Consider the following 26,059-nt stretch of genomic DNA (forward strand, 5'->3'; position numbering starts at 1 on the left):
ATCAAAGAGATATGACAAAAATCATACCACGTTTAAACTTCATCTAGGTTGTAAATTTGATCGAAATCGGTCCGTAGGTTTAAGAGTTTTATATATATATATATATATATATATATATATATATATATCCTTCTCCCTTAAGTTCTACCGTCAAAGTGAAATGATAAAAAACATCTCAGGACCGAACCTCATCTATGTTAAAAATTTGATCCAGATTGATCGTTTGATTCAAGAGTTATTAAGTTTTATTTATTTTTAACTCCCACCCCTCCCCTAAGTTCTATCGTCAAAGTGAATAGATAAATACCATCCCAGGCCCGAACCTCATCTATGTTGAAAATTTGATCCAGATCAATCGGGTAGTTCAAGAGTTATTTGGTTTTATTTATTTTTATTGATCTTTCCCCTCTCCTTCCCTTCTCTAAGGTCTACCGTAAAAGTGATATGATAAAAACCACCCTGCTCCGAACCTCATCTATGTTGAAAATTTGGTTAAGATCGGTCGGATGGTTTAAGTGTGATGAAGTCACAAGGACACTCACTTTTATTTTTATTTTTGTAACATGTATCTCCCACTCCCCTTTCCTAAGTTGCACCGTAAAAGTGAAATGACGAAACCAACCCAAGCACGAACTTTATTTATGTTGAAAGTTTGATCGAGATCGGTCGAGTGGTTCAAGAGTTATTACGTTTTATTTATTTTTATAGATTTCTCCCCTAATATCTACCGTCGAAGTGAAATGATGAAAAACTTAGGTTCAAACCTCATCTATGTTGAAAATTTGATTGAGGTCGATCCGGTGGTTCAAGAATTATTAACTCACGAACATGGTCACTTTTATTTTTGCATACATATATTCCCGTCCCCTACGTTGCTCCGTCAAAGTGAAACGATAGAAAACGTTCCAGGCCCGAACCTTGTCTATGTTGAAAGTGTGATCGATCATTTGGTTCAGGAGTTATTAAGTTTTATTTATTGTTTTATAATTCCCTCTCCCCCCCTCCCCTAAGTTCTACCGTCAAAGTAAATAGCTAAAATCACTCCCAGGCCAGAACCGCATTTACTTCAGAAATTTGATCGAGATCGGTCGGGCGGTTCAAGATATTAAGAGTCACAAACATAGTCACTTTCAATTTTATAATATAGTTTTCGCATAATCATCATGTTTCTTGCATCAGCTTGTCTTAAATTTGTTATAAATGGTATATACATTTATAGTCACCTGCAGATACCGTAATTAACACAACTTGGCTTGGCTTTGTTAATGGTGTACAGTCACATTTCATAGTAGATTCTCTTTAATAATCTTGCTTTTGTCAGTAATTTGTTAATAAATTAGCGTACAATTATTTTTATTGTCCTTAATTTATAAGAAACTATCTGTCGAATACAAACTTATTGGGAAAAGTATCGTAGAGAACCTACTTTTGAACATGACTGTACAGTGAACATGCGACTTTCATGTGAGAATGTTTAATTGATGATTGTTTGTGTGTATATTCATATGACATGATTTAGACATATATGCTGTATTACCTAGGTACATAAACTGTACTGAAATTTTTACTGATGCATGGAAATATGTTGCACTCGTGTTATTACTATTCATTTTATTTTCAACTTCTGTATCATGACTTCTCACTGATAATTTTCACAAGTAAGTATTCAGTGCTCTTTGAGTTAGCAAAAATAACGTTCGTAAATTAAATATTACTTGCAGCGCACTCGATAATTATTGGCCAGATTTTCTTCTTGGGATACGGTGAATATTAGCACAGAGTTGGTATTATATTTTCAGTTTATACTTGGAAGGTGAAGGGAACATTTTTGCTTATTTAAGGTATAAGTTTAATCAATTCTCCGAATATATGAGCATGATGCAAAAAGTGTATATTTTCATTCCTATTGGAACACTTCTTGATTTGTGTCAAATATATACAATATTATGTTTGCCTCATTGATATTTTATGTAGAGTAATTAGCATTTTGAAATGTCTTTTTACTTTAGGCGGATTCCTCAGTAAATTCTCTGCTTAATTTATAATGCTGTAGTGCATGTGTGGAAGAGGCAGCATTTGTAAATAAAATAATACTAATTAAAGCTATTAATGATGTGTATTATATACAAGAATGAAATCACTAATTGAAATGTACTAACACCTCATTGAACGAGCTTCAAGGTGCCTTGAAAAATGGCGAATTTCGCAACGCAGGCTGCTCTTAGATCAAAATGGACAGACCTAGTTGAATCTTCATCTTTTGATGTTCCAGAGGAAGTGACGTCAGGAGTGAGGAGTGTAGTAGGATGGCTGAAGCAGGTTAATGTAGTTTTGATTTCATATATGTGGTGTTTCTGCACTGTATGAAAACTGGTAAAGTTGTGACATTTAGAACAGAAATTTTGAAAGAAAGGTCAGATTGCCACTAATATTTTTTTCTTTATTTTTCAACGTGAGTGTAGTTTAAACTAGGCCTATAGTTCCTTTACTTTCAAATAATAATATAGTCTTTATGACAGTAAAAAGGAATTAAACTAAATTAGTAATTGAGGATATACAAAGAATTGCTACCGATTACTGGAAAATATTTTGGAATGCGATTGCGGAGCCTAGTGTGGTAATATCCTCAGTATTCTAAGGGCCGAATAAGGATCTAAATTAAAATAATGTAGTGCTACATGTACGTAAGTGTGATTTTCGGAGCAGTTAAACCGTTATGGAGTAGGAAGGAGCATCAGTTGATTAAGATACTGAATCATCTCACTTCTAGTACTTAATTCCTCAGAAATACTTCCAAAATTTCGGCTGTGTATTGGAGTTTTATTCACGGAGGATAAAGCTAGGAATAAGAGAAATAAAAACGTCAAAGAAATGTAGTGAAATGGACTCAGCAGGGAATAGCATTGAAGATCCACTTCGTTCCATCGATTGCTGCTGCCACTCGTAATGTCTTCAAAGAACTGCAAAGCGTATATACCTAATCCTTCTACTTACTGCGAGGCTTCTATCCTTCCATTCCAGTTCACCTTTCTGTAGCATATCCCTTAAAATTCCTCATTTCATTTGAGAAACGTGTGCCGAGAATGGTACATAATATATATCTGTGTCACTCTGATAGTTAACCTCTCTTGGCTATCTCTTGGTTTTTATGCAGAGCCGAATTTCTAACTGTATGAGAGTCATTTTTACACAATTCGTAGGATCTGAAATGCATGTAGGAAGATGGTTATGCATGATCTTCGTAATGTTACCTTGGCAGAGATCCTAACAAGGAACAGACATGAACGTGTCATCCGGATATCCGAATCAAACCTGGTCTATTCGATAAACATAACAAAGATATGTTCATGCACATAAAATTAGGTGCCATGGATAACGGAGTATGTCCCTGGAGCCCATTAACCCTGTTAGTATAAAGAAAATTGTAGACTCACACTGAAATAGCTATTACATCAACATTGTTCATTGGAAAGTCATGGTTTATAGTTCATTTTCTTCAGCACGAAACAAACTTTCCAGAGGTGCTATGTATTGGGGCCCCATAACGTGTTTGAACAGGGAAAATTGGAGAATATCGGAAAAATTCCCTCCAGAAATCCCTCCCATCAAATTTGGACCCCTCTGGAGTAGCCCCGGGTAAAAGCACACAATCCAAATTTCTTATCCCTTATATTATTTTTCGAGATACATTTGAATTATGTGCTTTTACCCGGGGCTACTCCAGAGGGGTCCAAATTTGATGGGAGGGATTTCTGGAGGGAATTTTCCCGATATTCTCCCAATTTTCCCTGTTAAAATACGTTATAGCGCCCCAATACATAGCACCTCTGGAAAGCTTGTTTCATGCTGAAGAGAATGTACTATAAACCATGACTTTCCAAAGAACAGTGTTGATCCAATAGCTATTTCATTGTGAGTACAATTTTCTTTATACTAACAGGGTTAATGGGCCCCAGGAACTTACTCCGTTGTCCATGGCACATAATTTTATGCGCTTTTATCGAATGGACTAGGTTTGATTCGGATATCCGGATGACACGTTCATGTCCGTTCCTTGTGAGTTAAAATTCCACGTTTAATTTTAGTCTTCAGATTCTGCTTATTAAGACTTATATGACTTGGGCCCACAACTTAACATGAGATTCGACTCCGTGTACTCGCATTAGGACATCAAATGTTGGATTACACGCACAAATAACACATAAGTGTTGCTTATTCTTGCTGTGGTACTGCGTATAAATTAAATAAAAATATAATATGACCCAAGCAAGACATCTAAGATTATGTGTCTGATTATCATTGTCTGATAATATATTGCCAGAACTGTAAATAAATTAGTAATAATAAGTGTTTATATTGCTTATATTTTGTTCTTATCTAAGGAAACTCGTGTACTGGAATTCATTGTAGCGTCAAGGAAAGATCATAAAATTGGACAATGGTTCTCAGTCTTTTTTTAAAAGTGGGCACTCATTATTTTTAATCGACTCTTTCATCTGTCTAAAGCGAAATGTACACTTCTGTATTCCTTTTCAGAACAGGCAGACACATTTCGTTTATACCTGGGAGCTCCTTCGTGGCTAAGCGGTTAGCGTACGCATCTTTGGCGTGGGAGACCCGGTTTGATTTCCGGTGGGAGTTCAATATAGTTCGGATTCCACGTTAATCAGTGGGCTCACGTCTCATATAGCCTCGCTGCTGAACGGGATGTTAAACTTAAAATCAACTCAACTCGTTTATACCTGGATGTGATTATAGTGGTTTTATATCTAATAAATAAGCCGTATCGGTGCACAGACGTGCAAAAGAATAAGAAATTACTCAAATAGAAGTTCGGGATATTTTGCGAAGTTCATCAGTATTCAAACTGATACGGGTTAATAGAATGACAGTCAACTTTAGGAAGTATATGAGCCAAGGAATGCAGTCTTTTGAGCCGAAAATCGAGCTTCACAAAATACCTATTTTCACAAATGATTAACTGAATTTTATACGTACCATTAAATAAGAAGTAACTGGTATAATACAGTAATACGCCAGTTACTTTTATTTACTGGTCGTCGAATCCTGGTATTTAGTGGTCCATTTTTGTAGCTGAATTCAGAAAGTCCGTAAATGATGACGGATCCCTTGATCACAAGTTCGAGGAAAGCTTGAAATAATTTGTGATGGAAGACAGATATATTTTTCTCAGTAATTCTCATATTACAATCCACTATATAATGAAAGAACTATGTAATAAATAATGTGACTACCAAGAGAAAGGTATATTTCGTGGTCATATCATAAAATTTTTCAGATTTGAATTTTCCATTATAATTAAAGAGGGGTTAAACAAGCCTAATTTTGTATTTATCTTTGAAATAATGCGAAGGATCCTTTCGGTATTGTTTTACGTCATTTGTACGACATAATAATGGGTAACAGAAATAAGAACTAATACATTTTTTTTTTTTGTTTTTTGTTTTTCGTTTTCATATTAATAACTTAAATTGAATGGCGGCTTAATGACGTCAAGATAAACTTGGAGCTGCGAGTTGAATTCTAGGTTGCAGCTGAGAAGCATTCTTGAAATGTTTGTATTCCATTTTATTTTATGTTTACATCGATTATTTTGTGTATTTTTCATTGCGTTCATTAGCTCTCGGGGTAAGTAAGCGTTCAGTGTTACGTAAGTAAAAGCGGTCAGCGTTTGAAAAGTGACTAAATGGGAAAATTGACTAATTTAGGTTTATCCTTTGTTTATTGCCTTATATTAATTTTTCACATTTTAAAATTATATGTATTCTGATAATGATCTTGTTTGAGCGTGTCATGAGATGATCTGCTTACTATTATCGAGAAATTTGGGGCAAGGGGTATCTTCTTGAATTGCTTTAGCGTTGAATAATGTTTTAAATTCAACTAAACTAAAATTGCCCAATCAAATTCAAAACTGCTAAAAAGACATTGAAATGTTAGGAATATTATGTGTGAGTGGAACAGCTCGTAGCATGCTCCAAAATTATTTTCTTAACTGTTATTGCATGTAAATAATTGAACACTATTTACAGTCTGCCTGTTGGGTCGAGAAGAGATGATAATATCTACATTGCTTCTGGGCTTCAACTTAAGCAAGCGATGTATTGTAGAGCCACGTCTATATATTAGGGTCCGTATAGGAAGAATATTGTAAGATAATTGTGTTCAATGCTTTATGGAAGATTTGTAATGACTTAACTCAATTCAAGTTATTTCCCTTTTAATTCAAATTATTTATAATTTAAGTAAACCTGACTTAGCCAAAAATGCGTCTTGCTTTGTTAGATCCAATACTGTTTCAGTAAATACTTTCACCTTGCCCAGTTAGTAAAAATTCTTTGCTAAATGCTTTTCATATTCCAAATTTGTCAATATCATCATTTTCGTTCTAGATTAAGAACTCTAACCTCTAAATGTCCTAAATTAAAGTATGTTGTTTTCTTCTTTCAATGTACTAACTGATAATATTGCAGTTACATTGAAAACATAACTAATTACGGTAAGTCATGAAAAACGTATTATATAGAAAACACCGTAAAAAATGTAATAAATAGTTTTGTTATTTACAGTAAATCATGACGGATTTTTGGTTAAGTCTGTTTCAGCAGCATGCGTCAGATACGTACTTAACATATGTTTTATAAAGTTAACTTTATAACTAACAAGAATCATTGAGGGATATGCTTGAAGACGTATTTCCCCGTAATTAGATTTGCTGGTGAATTCCTATTGTAATTCTGTTAATTATTTATAGTTCATTTCACTTGCAAATTAATTTTCAGTAAAACCCTAAAACAAATTTAACATCCAATTTTATTTATTTTGACAGTTCAAATTGTGAAAACTGTTGAATAGTTTAATATAATATTTCATATTTATAAGCTAACTGCCTGCCTAAACCTGATAATATTGTTATATAGTTTATTCTTTAATTTTTTTAAAGTTTGGCTACATGAAACATGTGTTGGAAACACACTGTATAACGAAAACATTAAATAATTTACATGTACAAAAGAATAAAATTAGTGAAGAATTTATAGTAAAATATGAACCAATCAACTTTATTTCTCTATGGTTATCGCAATTAATGAGGAAATTAACCTTTGGTTACTAAAAGTATCCAGTAGAGCTATTATAATTTGTTAAATTGTAGTGATTTACTTATCTAAATCTCTAAATTACATGCTTCTTAGAAAGAAACTAGTAAGATTGCATTTTTAACATACAAGTGCCCAGAGATATAGATACTAATATTTTTAGTAGGATAGTTTCATCGTTTTAAAAGATGTAGCGATTTGTTTGTTAAACAAAAACAGATACATTCTACCCATTTATGCTGATTCCTTCTTCTCCCCCCTTTCTTTTATTATTTACAATATTATTATATTTCTATCCTTAGACAAATTAAGGATAATCCATGTTGTAGAATTAGTCAATTTCATAAGAGAGTACAGGAATATAATGTTTTGATAGTCTAGAAAACTTGTAGTTTACAAAATTTGAAATGTATTTATATATAACCTTTATACAGTAATTTTGGTGAGGCTTGCATTACCTAGAACTAAGAGCTTCCAAGTTTGTGTTGCCAATTAGAATTTCTCGAGTTTGATTTTAAAAAATTATAGTAAATTAGCCTGCTGACCCTTCTCGACAAGACCTGAGGAACAGTGTAAGGGATGAAAACAAAAGATATATACATAGAGATTAAATTTTTCCAACGAAAGGAAACCAGACTATAGACTATTACAATTATATATGTGCTTTATTATTATTTTCCAAGAGTTGAATAAATATCAGTCTTGAATCTTAAGAGGTGTGTATACGCTGTACTCTAAAATCTTGAGATGAATATACGCCAGATAGGCGCGTGTACTTCCCTTATATCCTGTTTGTAACGCATTTAAATTTCAGTACGGCTTCGGTAACTAAAAAAAAGTACGTCTTCTCTACTTCAAAAGATCCTTTGCAGATATTAGTCTCGAAATCACTGTCAGAAGAAATCTACTAATAGGTGTCATTTTTGTTGGCACTGTGCAAGTCTGGCGTTTTAGCTTCTGTACGTTATTTTTGTATTTTTATTTATTTATTTATTTATTTATTTATTTATTTATTTATTTATTTATTTATTTTTGAAAAATAATATAAACAAATGTGTTCCGTTGCGTTTCCGAGAGTGAAACTAGGTAGACTTCCAAGCTATGGGACTTCGATACTCAAACTTGAAGTAGTATATGTATAACTACTAGTGGCAATAGATTAATTAGATCGATGATAGAACCTATTCCTCGGACGCTAAATCCATATAAAAAATCCATTACTTGCTATCACTTAACTGTTATTGTTCTATGGCGATAAAGATTGAAACAGAAAATAGCTAACATGAACTATCTCTGGATTTAATATAGGGTTAAGGGATAAGACAGAACCTATTCTTGGGAAGCTGAAGCTACTGCAAAAAACTGTATCTCTATCCTTCTTACCGTTTTTGCTCTAGGGAAATCAGTATAGAAACCAGAAGTAGTAGTTAGTTTTAGCCACTCCCAGTTTCAATAGAATGTTGTGGTTGTAATGGTATATTCTCTTGAGACCCTGAGTCGTTTCTAGAAAACTGCTTGTCGCTGTCTAATAACGTTTTAGTTCTATGACGATAAATGTTGAAATCGGAAATAGTTAATTTGAAGCAGTTCTGGTTTGAATAGAAGGTTAACGGAGGAAATGGAATTTATTCTTGGGACACGGGATCTGTTGCAGAAAGACGCATCTCGATATCTCTGACCGTTGTTGCTCTGTGGAAATCAGTATTGAAACCGGAAGTACTAGTAAATTTGAGTCACTTCCGGTTTTGGTAGAATGGTATGTTGCCTAGAGACGTTGAATTGTTTTCAAAAGGTAGCTTCTCGTTATCTGTTAACAGTTTTCGTTCTATTGCGTTAAATGTTAAAACCGGAAACGGTTAATTTGAACCACTTTCAGTTTGAATAGAGGGTTAACGGAAAAGATAGAACTTATTCTTGGGACGCTGGATCGACTGCAGAGGACTACTTTTTGATATCTCTTTCTGTTTTTGCTCCGATTCTGTCGACAGACGGACGAACGGACAAAGCCGTTCTATAAGACTTCCGACACTTATGTATAGCATAGTTTGGAAGTCTAATAATTGCACCAAAAGTATTATCTAATAATCAAAGAATTTTGTAAAGTCTTCAAAGTACATTGTGTTATTGCTGTAAAGATTAGTTGATAAAATAGGAATTTATGATATATGTATTTATTTATCATTATTTTTTCTGTCTTCGTTCTGACTCTTTAAGCATGAATGGGTAGTTCTATGCTTGCTGCATTACGCTTTTTATTATTTTCTCTTTATGCGTAATACATACTGTGGACTTTTCCATGAAATTCATTTGCTATTTACAGGATCGATAAAATCACCGAACTTGATAGAGATAATTCCTTTCACCACATGGGAGGAAAGAAAGCTGGAATAAACATTAGAAAGAAAACTTTATTTAGAAGCTAGAAGCTTGTCGAAATGGTGTAGGCGAAGTTCAGAAAACTATAATCTCGAAACGTGTAACGTACGAGGGCCACTATTTATATTTTGAACCTTGGCAATACTGATTGCAGTTAGGCGCTGTTTTTTGTTTGCATAGAAACATTTGACATTGTTGACCATAACTTACTTCAGATGTTTTGTCAATAGCTTTATTTGTGTTGTTTACATTGACTTGAAGATTGCGTGACAACAGAAAAATGGAATTAACCCGTGGAAAATTTCATGCCTTGATTTATTACGATTTTCGACGTGGATTATCAAGACAAGAGTGCATCGATCAACTTACTTCTACATTTGGCGATGAAGCACCATTCTTTGCCAAAACGCTTGTATATCGATTTTACTCATGGACGCCATTCGCTCACAGACGAAATTCGCGAAGGTCATCCAAAATCAGTTGTTATTCAAGAAAACATTGATGGTGTGCAAAACCTAATACTGCAAGATCGTCATGTGACATACTGTGAGATTGAGGCAACCCTAGGCATTCGTTCCACCAGCATATATAAAATATTACGTGATCATTTAGCTGTGAGAAAGATTTGTTCTCTTTGGATCTCAAACAATTTGACATAAACTCAAAAAGAAATTCGCGTCGATTGGTGCACACAAATGCTCAATAAATACAATGGCGGTGCTTCAAAATACGTATATAAGATTGTAACAGATGACGAATCATGGATATATGCATATGAGCTGGAACGTAAACAGCAGTCGACTGTATGGGTGTTTCAAGATGAACCAAATCCAACAAAAGTTGTTCGTGCTCAAAGCACATCGAAACAAATGGTAGACTTTTTTTCGGGAAAACTGGTCATGTGGCAACTGTGCCTTTAGAGGAACGTAGAACAGTCAATTCTGAATGGTACAAATAATTTGTTTGCCGGAGGTCTTCGGTCAAATACGGAAAACAAACAAGCGCCGTCGGATCATTCTTCATCAAGACAATGCGAGCTCTTACACATCTCGTCTAACAACCGACCATTTGAACACTCAAAAAATCAAACTGATGGGTCATCCTCCGTACAGTCCTCATTTAGCACCCAATGACTTCTTGTTCACGAATGTCAAAAATAAATTGTGCGTGGACAAAGATTTTCGTCGGCGGCGAAGAAGCCGTTGATGCGTTCAAAAACCATATTATGGAGGTGTCTCAAGAAGATCGGAAAAAATGATTTGACAAATGGTTCGAACGAATGCAAAAGTGTATTGATAATAAAGGAGAATATTTCGAAAAACAATAAATCAATTTTCAATGGCAAATTACTGTTTTTTCATTGTTCGGCTCAAAATATAAATAGTGGCCCTCGTATCAATGGCAGTTAGATATCAGGAAATCGTGTCAGTGGAATCAGTAAATGTAATTAAAATTATATATATATATATATATATATATATATATATATATATATATATATATATATATAGATAGATAGATAGATAGATAGATAGATATATATATATATAGATAGATAGATAGATAGATAGATAGATATATAAAGCGATTGTGAAGATCTGAGATTTATCATTCCTCCTTTAGCTATTAAACAGTTTGGAAGTTGCTTGCAAAATATATATATATATATATATATATATATATATATATATATATAATTTTATTGTTGGCTTTTATTTGCTCTTAATATTCGGTTCGAAACTACAACCGCTTAGAAAAGTCAACGACCATATTCAGCCATTTTTCTAGGTTTTCTTTCTTTTGTTTCGTAATGAATCACCTCTTGAAGTTCGGTAAATCTGTGTGTCTGCACTCTCTCTAGATATTTTCACAAACACATACTTTAATTTTTAAAATTTAAACCCAAATTTTAAAGAATAGTTTCTAATTTTGTGCACATTTTTAGTGTTTATAGGGTTGGAGAACTGTAGACTGTATTATATACTTCTGTTAGATATTGTAAGCCACTTTGCAAAAATCGCATTTTTTTGCAACAGAAAGGTTGTATGTTCAGGTTTTGGCGTAAACTAGTTTTTACACACATATGCGACGGGCATGTTGACTCTTTTCTGATGCTAAGAAGGTACGCTTGAAATGAAGCAGAAAATCGAGTGAAAATTTTCTTGAAATTACATTTTCAGAACATTTTAAACTTTATTTTCGATCTCCTATAAAATGTGTGAAACAGAACATGGAACTTTTTTGCTCGAAGGATGCGAAATATTAAAGTACTCGTGCGAGAAGGTATGGTGCCCGTCCTGCCTGTAAGTATACTGTTTGCAAATATGGAAAAAAGTTAATAAATGTGGTATTGTAGCATTAACGGACATATCATTGAGTGGCAATATATTGCAATCTTTGAGATGGTTTAGATGTTCATTCATTTGTGTTTTATTTGACTGAAATAAATTCTGCATACTTTTCTAAATTACATATACATTTCCGTAATAACAAGGTAATATACCAATAATTTATATATTCTTTCAGTAGAGTTTATACGGGAGAATACTGTCTCATTTAGGCAGTGTTTTTGACGTGTTTCTGATGTTTATTAGCAAATAATCTATTCTTAAAATTTTGGTAATATTTTGTCACAACTATACCAGTTGATAACTTTCTTCACTGGTGTGATGCCTCTGTATCTTCACATGCTTATAGCACTTCTCAGCACTTGCTTTCTAGCTTCCTTGTAGATTCTTCTATCACATTGCCTTGTCACAGTAACTAGGTAAAATAATTACAGCAAGTTAAATGTTATAAAAATACCCAACAAACCTTTGACATGGTATATTAGATGAACGTGTTAGTACGAAGTTACTATTGCGTATGTACTTTGTGAAGTTATTGTTTGTAAATTTAGGTTTATCATATAACGACTGGCGCATTGTAGTTTAGAAAGACTAATAGGAATTATTTTATCATGCTTAATCTCGATTGTATGTTGTTCTTGAGTGTAATAAGTAAGTTGATAACAGAATTTTCTGCATTGTTAGTTTCTACCGTTTATAGATGTAATTTTTACCTTTATTGTAAGGTAAAATGTTCAGGTAAATTTTGCATTTTAGTATTACCTGCTGTGTTTTATATATATTTAAATGTGAATTGATTATATTGTTAATTTTACTACATTTCTGTTGAAAATCTGGTTCCGAGGCTTCAGCTATAACATCTGTAGAGATAACATCCTCTCAAGCCTGTTCAAGTCAAACCCAGCCACGAGAATTGGCATTGGTGAGAAAACGATTGTATCTTTAGTACGTAATACCATTCGTGATTACCTGATGAGTAAGAGTGCCAAAACTCGAGAAAAAGGCTTGTGCATTCGACCCTTCTAATAAAGATATTAACCTTTTAGGTGTATGCCTCACTGGAAGCAGAACTATAAACAGTTAAATAAATAAACAATAACCTGCATCTGTATCTGGTGACGATTTTTGTTATTATTATTCGTCCATAATGTCGGTCTGCTCTCCTGAGATCTTTCTTAATATCAATACTGGTTGCAAAACTTGATCTTTTACATAATCATTGTTGAAAGCTGATCACCCCGGAAAAAACGCAGTGTCATCTGAAAACAGCAAAACAACTACTGGTGTGACACTTACCACTCCACCGTAAAAGTCTTTTACGAGTTGTCCTATATGAATGAAGAAAACCTTGGCTGTCTTTTTCTAACGAATTCCTGCTGATTTTGTTTCTCAAATTTTACAAACACACAAAAGTACTTGAAGTAATGAATTTACTTTTAGCAGATATAATAAATAGTTGCTGTATACACATGTATTCCTATTAGGACTAGTTAATTTTTAGGAACGCAAATATTAGTTTTGTTCCAGTTACCTGAATTGCAAAAAGAAAACAACCGACTATTTCGTCTTATAAAAGCCATTGTGAACAGATCTAAAAACAATAATTTATTTTGTTAATAATTAATATCAAAAGCCCTATAAACAATTGGAAAATAAAGCATACATGTATTATAATTTTCTCTTCTGAAGTTAGCAATAATGTTATCCCATCTGATCCCAAGGTACCTGTATGAATGTATAATCTTTCATGGAAATAAATGTATTGTGAGTCTGGCCTTCCTACACTGACTGATGTGGAGAACATGAAAATTTATTAGTCAAAGCTATAGTTTTGTGGGGAGAGGCAACGAAAGTCTGGCATACGTACTTACGTTACTTAAGAGGGGCAGAAGTTGTAAATATAAATAATGCGTAGTGTAAGTAAGTGACACAAACATAAGAGAAATACGAAAGAATCTATGAAACAAAGAAAAATATCAAAAAAGAGTCGAAGTGGGGACGCACAGAATTCAGTTGTTGTAAAGACCCACAATGCATTCAGGACAAAGTGATCATGGTCTAATGGTTAAGACAGCCGACTACGAATCTGAAGGACCATAGTTCTCACCCATTCAGGGTGTTCATTCACATTTTTTAAAAAAGTTTTACGATTCTTCATAGGCCAAACGTTTTCTTATTTTACTCTAAAACAGTGAAGAGCAAACTACAGCCCGCGGGCCAGGTACAGATTCTTCAGATTTTATCTGTTTTTCGACTTTATTCCTAACCTGGCGAATGAAAAGAGGAACAGAATTACTTCTAAAGAGCTGTATTAGAAACGGACTGATATATGAGCAGTTAACTTGACTACAGAGAATCAGTTCATCCCAATTTAAACCAGATTATGAGAATGTTCTAAGTAATAAGTCTTACTATTACAAAAATGTTACAAAATGACCCATTGTTATTGTTAATAAATTATATTGACGTGCCTAATTTTTTTCTACTTCCTGTGGTTCAATCCTAAAATAAGTTTGCTTATCATGCTCTAAAGTAAGGTAGAAATGCCATTATCGTTGACTATATAGTGTTGACAATGAAAAGTAAGTTTGTATGATCATGAAACAAAATATTTAGTTAGGGGATAAAAGTAAATGGGACTTGACAATTATTGCCGAAAAATATGTGCAGTTATGTTGTAAATATTATTTACAGCATGTTGTTAAAAACACTCATTTTGACAAGCAAGACCACATAGCATGCCTCGTCCGCGAAGTCGTCAAGAGTTAACAGTAGCTCAATTTGGTGAAATTGTGGGTCATGCATAACAAGGCCAGAATGCATCCCAGATCACTTGAGCATTTGTCTGTGAGCTACGAACTGTTCACTAATGTTTAGATCAACAACGGGATGATGTAGTTAAATGAGCTAAATCTTCGTTCATATCAGGTAAATCTATAGCAACAACTGCACTTCACGAGGAAGCGCTGATAGAAAATACCAGAAACAATCCAATATGCCATAGATCCATCTTGCGGGTCGAGGCTGTAGAGTACGGCTGTTCTCACGAAATCGTACGGCAAAGACTAAAGGCAACCTGCCTGAGGAGCTGTCCTCATGTTTCAAAGATCTTTCTTACAGAGCCGCACAAGACGAGACTCTTAGAGCGGAACTTTGAACTCCGACAGACATACTGGGATATAATTATATGACGTGATGAGAATTTATTCCTGTCCGATCAACGAGAGAGAGACATCTCTGCAACTCACGAGGGACAAGGTATGTGCCTCGACATATAGTGTAGACAGGGCATTCCGAACGGATTGTGGCACACTTTTGGGGCTACATGACAGCCACTGGCCTAGGAGAAACGATTCCAGTACCGGGCCGAATGACTAACCAGGTTTATATTGATATCCTGGATACCACCTATTCGTGTAAATTTTCCAGACCAAGAGTAGTTTGTGTTCATGCACACAACAATATTGCCTTGCATATGTCCAGACACATCCAGACGTGACCATAAGAATAGCCAAAACTCATCTACATGGATTGGTCTCCACAGTCTCCTGATCTCAACCCAATGGAACGCCTATGGGATTTCATGGTGGATAATGGGAGAAAAGGGAGAAGACAGAAACTACGTAGTTCTAGAAGCCTATATTCTAGAAGTATGGCGATACCATCGCAATAACTTTAATCAGTTTTGTGCACTTATTTTGAACATGCAGAAGTAACTGCTTGCCGGATCGCAACATGTAGTGATTACATCCAATTTTAATAGGTATGTTCTATTGTTTGCATGTCTATTGACGTGATCGTTTGTAAGGGACATAGTGGTCATTCATATAAGTTTGGTGCTGGTCCAACATTTGATTGTGCGTTTTCTCGGGGTTTCCCCCATTTCCTCTTACTGCATCATTACACCACTTTCATCGATCGTGAGTCACTTGGATATATCATAGTCTTCCTTAACCTTAATTGAGTTAACTTGAGACGGTAAACTAAAGGATTCATTTTATTTTTCACTTCATGGTCGTTTTTAGGGTTTCGTTTTTCCATTATATAAATATCACAGCGGTAACGTCGGATGTATGAAGAAGTTCTTATTTCGCTGTTGAGAAAGTCATTTTATTTTCATGTTCTGCTAATTCTTTGGAGGAGAGGAAATAATTTGATATGTATTGTCTTCGTTTTATTTCTCATAGTTTATTTTTCAGACTACTGTGTGTGTTCCATTTTTATCTTCAGCTAGCTGAAACGCCCCCTTTTTGAATGGGGAGAATAGGTTTGTGGAAAGTATATAAACTCTTTCTCAACAAGAAAAATCATACTGTATACTTTAAAAACGAAACGAATTTCAGGATATATGAAATTTAAATCAGCAGTAGAAATTCTGGACGAGAAACGTGAAAATTCAGTAATACAATGATTTACGTTAAGTTATCTTATATTTTGCCTTTTCATTTGCCTCTTCTTCTCGTGTTTTAGTGAACATTGATATGCATTTAAAATAATCACACAAAAGCATTGGCTTCATAGAAAGTTCTTTTAAGAGAAGACATAAGGGTAAGGGGAGAAAAGAAGGAATGTCACAAAATTTCATTTTCGAGAAAACTGCGTTTTAATATTGAAAACAGAATAGGGTTAATCAATTTTTTTTGCCTCTTTTTAGATGGATATTTCTACATCTACGCATGCATGGCATATACAGTCAAATAGTACCAAGAGTCACTAACAGATAGGACAAAGCATCCGAAAAAGCACGCACATGGACATTCCTTGTTTTTTCCCCTTACCCTTCATTTGTTTAACACATTCATATTGATCAATATAATTATTGTCGTTTTTAAATAGTATAGAAGAAATTCTGTCGTTGGAATTTAAATTGCGAAGTTGTACTGCATAATAATTAGCTGTTCTTCCAGTGTTCGATAGTTTGAATAATGTGCAACAATGCAAATGAATGAAAGAACTACTATCAATGAGAAGGAAACTACTACAGTATATTGATATTTTTTGTATAATTTAAAAATAATTCCGTTGGAAATTTGTTATATCAAGTATATCAAATATATTTATAAGTAACTTTTTTCTGTAAGGTACGTAACATGTCAAAATGGACATTCTGGAGTCCATTATATGTAATTGATATAGATGAACTTTAGGACTTAGTGGTGAATTAACGATTGTTTTTCTTTCTTTCTTCTTTACGAAGTACTTTTATTTTCCCCGTTATTATTTCACCTATTGTCCATTCTGTCATATCTAGCTCGCGCCGAGTTGGCTTTGTGCTGGGAAAACGTCTTGTGTGTGGATTTTCTAAGGATTCTGCCATTGTCATCCCCTTCCTTCGTTCCAGCATTTCTTTCATTCATTAGCATCGTCTTGGTCTCCTTTATCCTCGGTGCATAATTGTGGAACGTTAAACTAATGATAATAATAATAATCCGTCATAGTTCTACTTCATTCCGTATTCTCATTAGCCTATGAAAAACAAAGAAAGCAAGAAGCAAAATGAAACACACTAAGAAGAGGCGTGCTAGAACGCGTTCGTATAAGTTTTTAAGTTTTTTTTTTTTTTTTTTTTTTTTTTTTTTTTTTTTTTTTTTAAATAATCACAGTTGGAAGTGAATGAAAATTCTTCCTTCTTTATCTTCTTAAACAGTTGAGCAACTAGAGTACGGGATTGACTTATGAGCATAATTTAAGTTGAAGTGGCAATGTATCTGTAAGATGAAAATGCAATGTTACTCACGTGAACATGTTTGCATTCCCTCGGTGTAGTCTCCATCTGCTTGGTGAACATTTTCAAATATCTGGCAGACGTAGAGTACCGTTGAGAGTCTCCGTTTGTGATAGGGTTTCGAGAGAGCGCTCTTAAGGCACGAACAATGCTGAGAATATTACGGAAGCGTTATCTCTAAAGTGGTCCTTCCATTTTTGGGAACAAATAAAAATCGTAGGAGCTCATATTCGGTGAAAAGGGAATGGTCTAGTACTTCTCAACCCCATCGTCGTAAAAGAGTGTACCGCATAGGCAGTATGACATCTGGTGTTGTCGTGCAGCAAATTGGTCCAGACTGCAGGAGATGTGGTCGTCTGCGTCGCGATGCAGGCCGCAAATGGTGACTCAGGTACAAAGTATTTACGGTAACCTCTGGTGCCACTTGATGTTAAAAGGGATTCTTTGTATACCGATACTGCTGTATTGAATAATAATAATAATAATAATAATATAATCAAAGTAGATGTGACTGTGGATAAGTAAGCTCGTATTGTGAAGCATATTGGAATTGGAATATACTTGGATTAAGAGATAGTAAACTCACTGTAGAAAGCGAAAAGTAATGGTATTTGGAGCCCATGTGCTGTCCACGTATAATTAGTTGAATGTGTACCATGTAGTCTAGCAGAGCTCTTTGTTTGTAGTACAAGGCAGCGTATTCATTTTAGTAGATAAGTATTTTTTTTTCTTATTTTTACTACTATTATTCTATAGACAGAAGACAAGTAATTGATAATTGACAGACTAAATCTGTGAACTGATTAAGTACATGATATGAAAATTATTTATCTAACATTTTTCAGTCGCATGATTAAATAATAATCGGCTATTCTTGTGAGATACGTGTATTAAATATAGTGAATAAGGTATGTAATAGTTTCTTTAAAGAGTAAATTTATGTTAACTATTTGTAGCCAGTTTCTCTGTGTAAAGAGTTTTACGCTTTGTTTAGTTGACATTTTTATTCTAAATGTTTTGCGTTACAGGACAGAAATCGGATGTAAAACACCTTCGAGTATCTGATTTTATATGTATGGATGATGTGCTATTTTCTTTAACTGGATATATGCATTATTTTGCAGGCTTCTCTGGAAGTGAGACAAGCGGGTTTGCGAACTTTGTCATCTATATCAGGAAATATGGGTTCCTCTTCGGGAATAGTTACAATTTTACATTACAATGATGTGTATAATGTGGAGCCTCAGGAACAAGAACCGGTTGGTGGTGCAGCACGCTTTTGCCATGTAATGAAGTCGTTTTCCAATTTGAATCCCTTGATTCTCTTCAGTGGTGATATATTTGCTCCCAGTATTTGTAAGTTGATGTATGACTAAACCATTCTCTAGGGTATATACAGTATAATTTTATTAGTAGAGTATAACTGTGTTTAAAAAGGTAGCGTATTTTGTGGTGGGAAGTCAGTTTTGTTAATAAATTAATTAATTATAATTACACTTCGTACCAAATCTTTCTAAATATTCAGAGAGTACTTCAAAGATATGTGCTATAGTTTAGTGAAGGTAGGAAATGAAAAATTTATAATTAAAATCGTTTAATCACATTAAATACATGTCTTTTAAACATTTTCCATACCTACTGTATGTAAAGAACGTAATTTTGATAGTACAATAACAGGGTATAAATAAAATAAAGATAATTTTATGACGATTTCAACTGTTTTAAAGATGGGTGTGTTCACTTCTATAGGGGAGGCAGCAAGAGGTCGTCTCTTGACAGCTCGTAGTAACGTTGCCACTACTCACGTGTCAAGGCTTTCTTCGGTGCATCTATAATGGCAGTTTAATTAATGGTGTAAGACAGAGTGACCGTAGTTGGTAACACTAGCACCAAAGTAGGGGCTGCATTCTTCCTCCGCATGTAGTAAGAAACTTCAGAGATCATCTCTTGTTGTCCCTGTTATAGTTTCTTCGTATTTTTTGCAGTTGACTTTTTTTCTCCTGAGATTTAATTTACGAACATATAGGCGGAAGATATAATTTGACATCTATAATTAAAAAGAGAATATGCCCGAGGGCAAAAACGTTACTTAAGATTTTTCATTGAGGAAAAACAATTTCTGGATAAGAGTGTAAGACTAAGATATGGGAATTCAGTTTTGATTCAGAAATATTTTAATGAATATGACAGTATTGTGAAAAACTCATTTTGTGTATTATATATCTAAATGCTGTTGAATTGTTTTCAAAGTGCATGGAACCGATCTTTATTTTATTTAATTAAGCGATGTCGTCAAACATAAATAATGTGTTCATCATTATACTTAAACTTAACACTGTGTATAGAATAACCCTGCTATATCTTATGCAACATATTTCATTTATTAACTCATCCTCTTTAATTACAATTCTAATTGATGATACACTGTAGCGGAATACGCAGTCAAATCTGCGGAGAACCCAAACTGTTTTTCAGTGATGATGTAAGAGGATGCAATATCTTAATCAAAAGTAGGATAAAACTTTTAAATACTTCAAAATTAAACAAACCATCGTCATTAATATCTGACTTAAGCTTGCTGTGAATCTGAGTATGTACGAGGTATCTCCAAGGACAGTTCATTCCAGCATTCCTCGTTCTGCTAACTTTTCCATGGTTCCGTAGCAGTTTTCCAGTCATTTCTGTATAGGCTCCTTAAGTAAACGTTTTTTTCTTCTTTTATTTATGTATATTGATACCATTAGAACCTGGATTTTTTAACTTTTTTCTCGAACTGTCTTGGTTGAGTGCATTTCTAATGATTTCAGTTCTTATTCGATCTTTTTTTTCTTTCTTTCTTTCTTTCTTTCTTCAAGAATGCTTCTAAGGAATCTCTTCTCCTTTACCTGGATTCCCTTCCACTATTTTCTCACTATCCATATTTCCACAATGTAGGTTATTATGGGTGTGAAGTACGTGGCTCTTCTGAACATAAGTATTTGAAAGTTTCTGCTAGCGGTTTCCCTGTTTTTCTTTTTTTTTTTTCTTTCTTTCTTTCTTTCTTCAATCTTAATGAAGAAATTACAGTAGGTCCCACCTTTCTGTTCCATTATAGCAACGAAAAACTAGGAAAATAAATGTGAGAAGTTCAAGAATCAAAGAAAATAGGCCATTTGATAGGAAAGAAAACGGACAAATAGGGACGCAGCTAGCTTTCTCGTTCAAACTAATTAATTCTTTGTAGAGCTATTAATGCTCTGCGACACAAATGTTTTTACAAAAGGGTTAAAAAGAGTTCTATTATATATACACCAGTTTTTTCTTTCTTTTTATAGAGGGCTTGGGTGAATAAAAATAAAGCTTTGATTTACCATTTCGTCTCCTAATCTTCAGTTCCCTATCTATTAGGCATATGATTTAATAAGAATCAAAGAGACTGCAGGACAAAGATGAATTTCCCTCTGTATTTTGAACTGATCGAAAAATCTAGGAAAAATATTCCCAATATTTAATGTGAAATAAGTTTCCCAACTTCCAAAAAACTTGTATGCTATATATAATTACAGGAGTTATTTTACAAACCTTGGTTTTGCCTTGCATGTGTGAAGTCTTAAAGTGTGCGAAGTGCGTTGTCAATGTGCAGAAAAATATAAGAGTATCGCAAAACCCAGTAATTAGGTTTTGGGAAGTGAATGGCGTGAATGAAGATAATAAATAAAACCAAGAACAAAATAGAATTGACAGCAGGGACGTCATTTCAGACTTCGCTCTAGAAGGGGAGGGGGAGGAAGAGAGCACCACCGACATAAGACTTTCACGTTTTGTACTAGTATATTAGTAGACAGTCGACTAAAGTATATGTATTCCTCAAACTCTTGGAGGGAGGGGAGTTGCTCCCTCCTGTCCCCGCCTAAATGACGCCCTTAATTGACAGTTCTTGAAATTTATTTTATTAAAACTAAAAAGACGCAAATCAAACTTGGACACAAAAACACTCGGCAGTAGGTGGTTTTCTCTTTCTGTGTGTCACAATCAAAAGATACCTTGGAGAAAGAAAGAAAAAAGTAGAGAGATTAATACAGCGTACACTGTTACAGCCAATCATATCTGATTAAGATTGATGGTTAATGCACGTGTTTACTAGAACCTACTTATTGCCTATATTTCAAAATTGTGTTTCGTTCTGTATGTTATGTCTTGTATATGTTTTGTTTAGTTCCTTTCTGTTTAATTTTTTTATGTTCGAGAATTACAAGCGTGAGCGAAATGATTGTAGTGAAATTGAAGATTGGAAGGAGAACTTGATATGTTCTGTATGTATTAGTTCAAATACTTCCCTAGTTTAAAATGATAAAGAAATACTTGTGTTCACTACAAATGTACGTCTTAGTTGTAATCATTCAAGAACTAATTCTGAGACATTAAAAAAAAAGTCATACAAGGGTCGTTCAAGGTTGACCGGGATTTTCGTATGTAAATAATCGATGAATAGCCGGATCATGATGAAATTTGCGGGTGACGTAATGTATTCCTTCTCGAGTAACTACCTCCCGGCATGACGTATTTGGCGCATGTGCAGCAGTTGCAGCGAACATGGTGGGAAGCAGTGTGGCTGTGGAGCAGCGATGTGTAATCAAATTTCTTGTGAAAGAGAAAGGTAAACCAGCGAGATTTTCAGAAGATTGCAAGCACAGTATGGTGAACAAATGATGTCACGGACAAGAGTGTAGGAATGGTGTGAACAGATTTGCGAAGGACGAGAGCTTTTGACAAATGAAGCGCATGGACACATTCGCCCGATTGCAGTCACACCAGTGAATATCGCATGTGTTGAGCAAATGATTCTTGAGAACCGGCGAGTAACAGTGCGGAATATTGCTACCGCGGTGTATATCAGTGTCGGGAATGTTGAGACAATCATTCACGACCACTTACGCTTCCGTAAAATCTGTGCAAGGTGGATTCCCCGTCAGCTGACATTTGATCAGAAGTGGACACGCATGACGGTCTGTGAACAATCTGTGAACAGTTCTGCCCCATCCCCCGTACAATCCAGATTTAGTCCCCAGTAATTATCATTTGTTTGCACCCCTTAAAGACCATCTGGGAGGGAAGAAATTCGCGACAGATGAAGCATTGCGGAACAATGTTCTCCAATGGCTACAACAACAACCAAGTTCTTTCTACACCAAAGGAATCGGAGCTGCCACAACGATGACAACGGTGCCTCGACGCGCACCGGAGAATACTTTGAAAAGCTGACAGTTTGGTGCTTCTTGTGCTATCTGTTTCCTATGAAAGTCCCGTCAACCTTAAATGACCCTTATACTTCACTTCCTCTATACGAAGGTGCTGCTCAGTTGCACTACTTACGAAATCTCCATTACAAGGAATATTTGCTCTATCGCTAAACCCAGTTCTCGAACCCTCTTTGTAAGAATTTCACGTGTGCATTGTTTTACTTATTGTGCTGTTCGCTGGTTCTTGAACTTCTTATCTCTTGGCATTCCGCCAGAAGTAATAAGGTGACGCCATTTTTGGACTAATTCTTGTCTGTGGATCATAAAGAATATGCCCATGTTTTGAACCTGTCACAATTTATTTATTTATTTATTCGTAAGCATTTTCGTTAGCTTCAAATTTTCCTACAAATCAGAGCAAATGATCGCTCTTTTCTCTCTTATTTTGGGTCGTCCTTGTCAAGGTACGCACTTTGCACACATTTTATGATAACCTAAGTGTTATACTATCTTTTGTGTTGCGTTATGACATAACCTATTAGTGCAAATAGCTCACGGATTTGTGACTCTTCTGCCTGCCGGAGTCAATTCGTTCATCCTTGAAGATTGTATCAGTCGTCGCCGTTGATGACCTTTCACTGTGTAGTTTGTCTCGAAGGGTGATTTTCCTTCCCTTCTGTCATCTGTGGACATCGTTGTTTTTAATTATATTGTCTCTGTGTAAATAACCTAGCTTTCTGTGAATATCAGACAAACTGCATCCTTCTGATGTCGGGAGCTCAGTGACGGCACATTGTTAGTATTTCGTCCCCATTATTTACCTGAGTAGAAAAGAATCACTCCAATGTGGAATTCAGGTGATCTATGTCTGTTAATAAAGAAGTTAATCCATCGTCTCTTTACTTTCGATACAGCCATCGTAATAATATATTATTCTAAATTAAATATTTGAAGGAATTAATGCCTGCTGACTAACATTGTCTATTCTCATATTTTTCGGGTATTATAATTTTTTCTCAATCCAAAGGTCAAACAAGGAGACAGAAAATTAACAGACATTTTGCTCAATATTCTTGGATACGCTTTTTAATTTTTTAGAGTTTAAAAGTTGTGTATTCATATATATGTAAATAATTAAAAAAATGTTTTATTTTATTCTAGTAAGCACTTTCACAAAAGGAGAACAAATGGTTTCTGTACTGAATGAATGCAATACTCATTGTGCTGTTTTTGGAAATCATGATTTTGGTAAGTTAACAAGAAAGTATTGCTGTTGCGATACGCCTAATCGGAACTGATACGTACTGTATTTATTTTCTTTCCGTATTATCCTAAGATATCGCTTTTAAGTTAATTTCCTTGTCTTTGTAGTTTTGATAACGATGGCCGAGTAAAAATTGACTTTATAATAATAGGAGTCTTATTATTTATTCCATTAATCATTGCTCAACTGAATAAATGTGTGTATTTAACCATGCTAATTGTTGTTGTTTCTTTCTTTCCATTTATTTTTCCGAGACGAAGTGTTTTGACTGTTACTTATGTTCACAGATTTCGGCCTGGAGGTGTTGGCGGATTGGGTGGAGCAAACAAAATTCCCCTGGTTAATGTCTAATGTGATAGATAATGAAACAGGCAGACCATTAGCTGATGGGAAAATTACTCATGTAGTTAATTGGAATGGGAAAAAGATTGGTCTGGCAAGTATACATTTTCTTTCTTGAGTATGTACAGAAACTAACGATTTGAAAAAATTTCTCTAACTATGTAACGACCTGATTTCGTTACAGTTTCGTTTCATTAATTTTGTTTGTTAATTTTATTTAATTAGTGCTTGAGTTAATTAAATGAAATTATAATTTATAATTTTCCAATGTTACATAATTTTCAAAATGTTTGTAGCCTAGTATGCTTGATAGTTTCTCTGTCTGCACCACATAATAAGAATTCGACGATATAGGCTCTCAATTTAGTGCCAATTTTGTTCTTTTAATTACAATTTGTATGTAAAATGTACACAACTTTTACGGAAGAGTTGTATAAGAATATTTTAAGATTCTCTGAAATATTTTGCTTCTGAATGATTAAAGTTGTTAATTTAGATTATTTAGGACACAGAACATTTTAAAATAGTAAGTAAGTGTGCTCAGATCCTTATTTGTTAAAAAGACACTGAAGCAAAGTTTATTTTTTGTCTGATTAGTTGACATGTATAGTAACATGAAAAGTTCCATCTAAGCTTCTTGGGTCCGTTCCCCTTGATGAACTAGAAATTGTAAATACATTTAACAGATCACGCTCAACTGAATATTCGAATTCCAGGTTAGAGTTATGGATACTTAAGCTGATAAATTGTGTACAATAGTAAGCGTGAAATTTATTCAATTTGCTTGAGTATCATAATAAATGATTTAAAGATTTTGAAGTCAGGTTTTACTTAAGCATTCGAATGCTAAACCAATGACACCAATTACTGCCAGTTGTTTCTTCAACATCACTCTTCTTGTGCATAAATGCCATGCCCTACTGTAACATAGCTGCAGATACGTAGCGATGCGATAAAACCTCGAGAAATTACATTTTAACAGCGTACTGTTTGATGGTAGATTTGATGTAGAACAACTATAGGAGCAAAATGGAAAGGCTGTGCAATATAGGGAATTATACACTGTATATGTATAGCAATTTCGATTTAGGTTGCCTAACATATACGTTTTTTAAGTTAAAGTATAGGGATCATTGTGGCACATTATTTCTGGATCGCAGATTTTGTGTTCGAAACCTGATATCATCAGTTAAGCTATCAGTGCAGATGTAATATCAGTTTCATCGGGGCTCGCTTCAAATGAATCCGAGTCACTAGTCAAGCGAGCACAGAACCAAACTAATTATGCCAGTACCTTACTGTTGATTATATCAATTTTCTCAAATTTTCTTCAGTTATTCCCACCTTATTTTATCAATTATTATAAACCTTTAAGAATTCTTTGAAGATTTCATTTTAAAAAATCAATTAAAAACAGTAATTGAATGCAGTTGCATTGTGTTATTGATATTTTAATGTCTGCTTTTATTATACACTCGAACTTTAAAATTCAAGATCTTTCAACTTATAGAAAATTCGAAATACTCGTGCAGAAAATAAAATAAAAGAATCCTAATGTTATCAGCAAATTAGATCAAACGATCATAAACAAAGTAATCTTAGAGTTAGTAATACTACTACTACTACTACCATCACAATTACAGCTACTACTTTGGTACTGCTACTAC

General features: G+C 34.3%; 1 protein-coding gene across 9 annotated transcripts in view; it reads left to right on the forward strand.

Annotated features, from left to right (window-relative positions):
- The window catches only part of LOC145673108 (mannosylglucosyl-3-phosphoglycerate phosphatase), a 304,267-nt gene that overhangs the window by 238,591 nt on the left and 39,617 nt on the right, over positions 1–26,059 (forward strand). For 5 of the 9 annotated variants that reach the window (XM_081742513.1, XM_081742498.1, XM_081742488.1 and 2 more), the window contains 4 exons: positions 2,010–2,319; positions 18,692–18,923; positions 23,948–24,034; positions 24,338–24,486. In XM_081742513.1, the coding sequence (XP_081598639.1) occupies positions 2,194–2,319; positions 18,692–18,923; positions 23,948–24,034; positions 24,338–24,486 (594 nt within the window). In that variant the 5' untranslated portion in view covers positions 2,010–2,193. The remainder of the gene's footprint in view (positions 1–2,009; positions 2,320–18,691; positions 18,924–23,947; positions 24,035–24,337; positions 24,487–26,059) is intronic. The other 4 variants (XM_081742549.1, XM_081742532.1, XM_081742522.1 and 1 more) reach the window with 1 other exon arrangement.

The sequence above is a fragment of the Thermobia domestica genome, chromosome 2, assembly GCF_964235325.1.
Source record: "Thermobia domestica chromosome 2, izTheDome1.hap1.1, whole genome shotgun sequence".
NCBI classification, from domain to species: Eukaryota; Metazoa; Arthropoda; class Insecta; order Zygentoma; family Lepismatidae; genus Thermobia; species Thermobia domestica.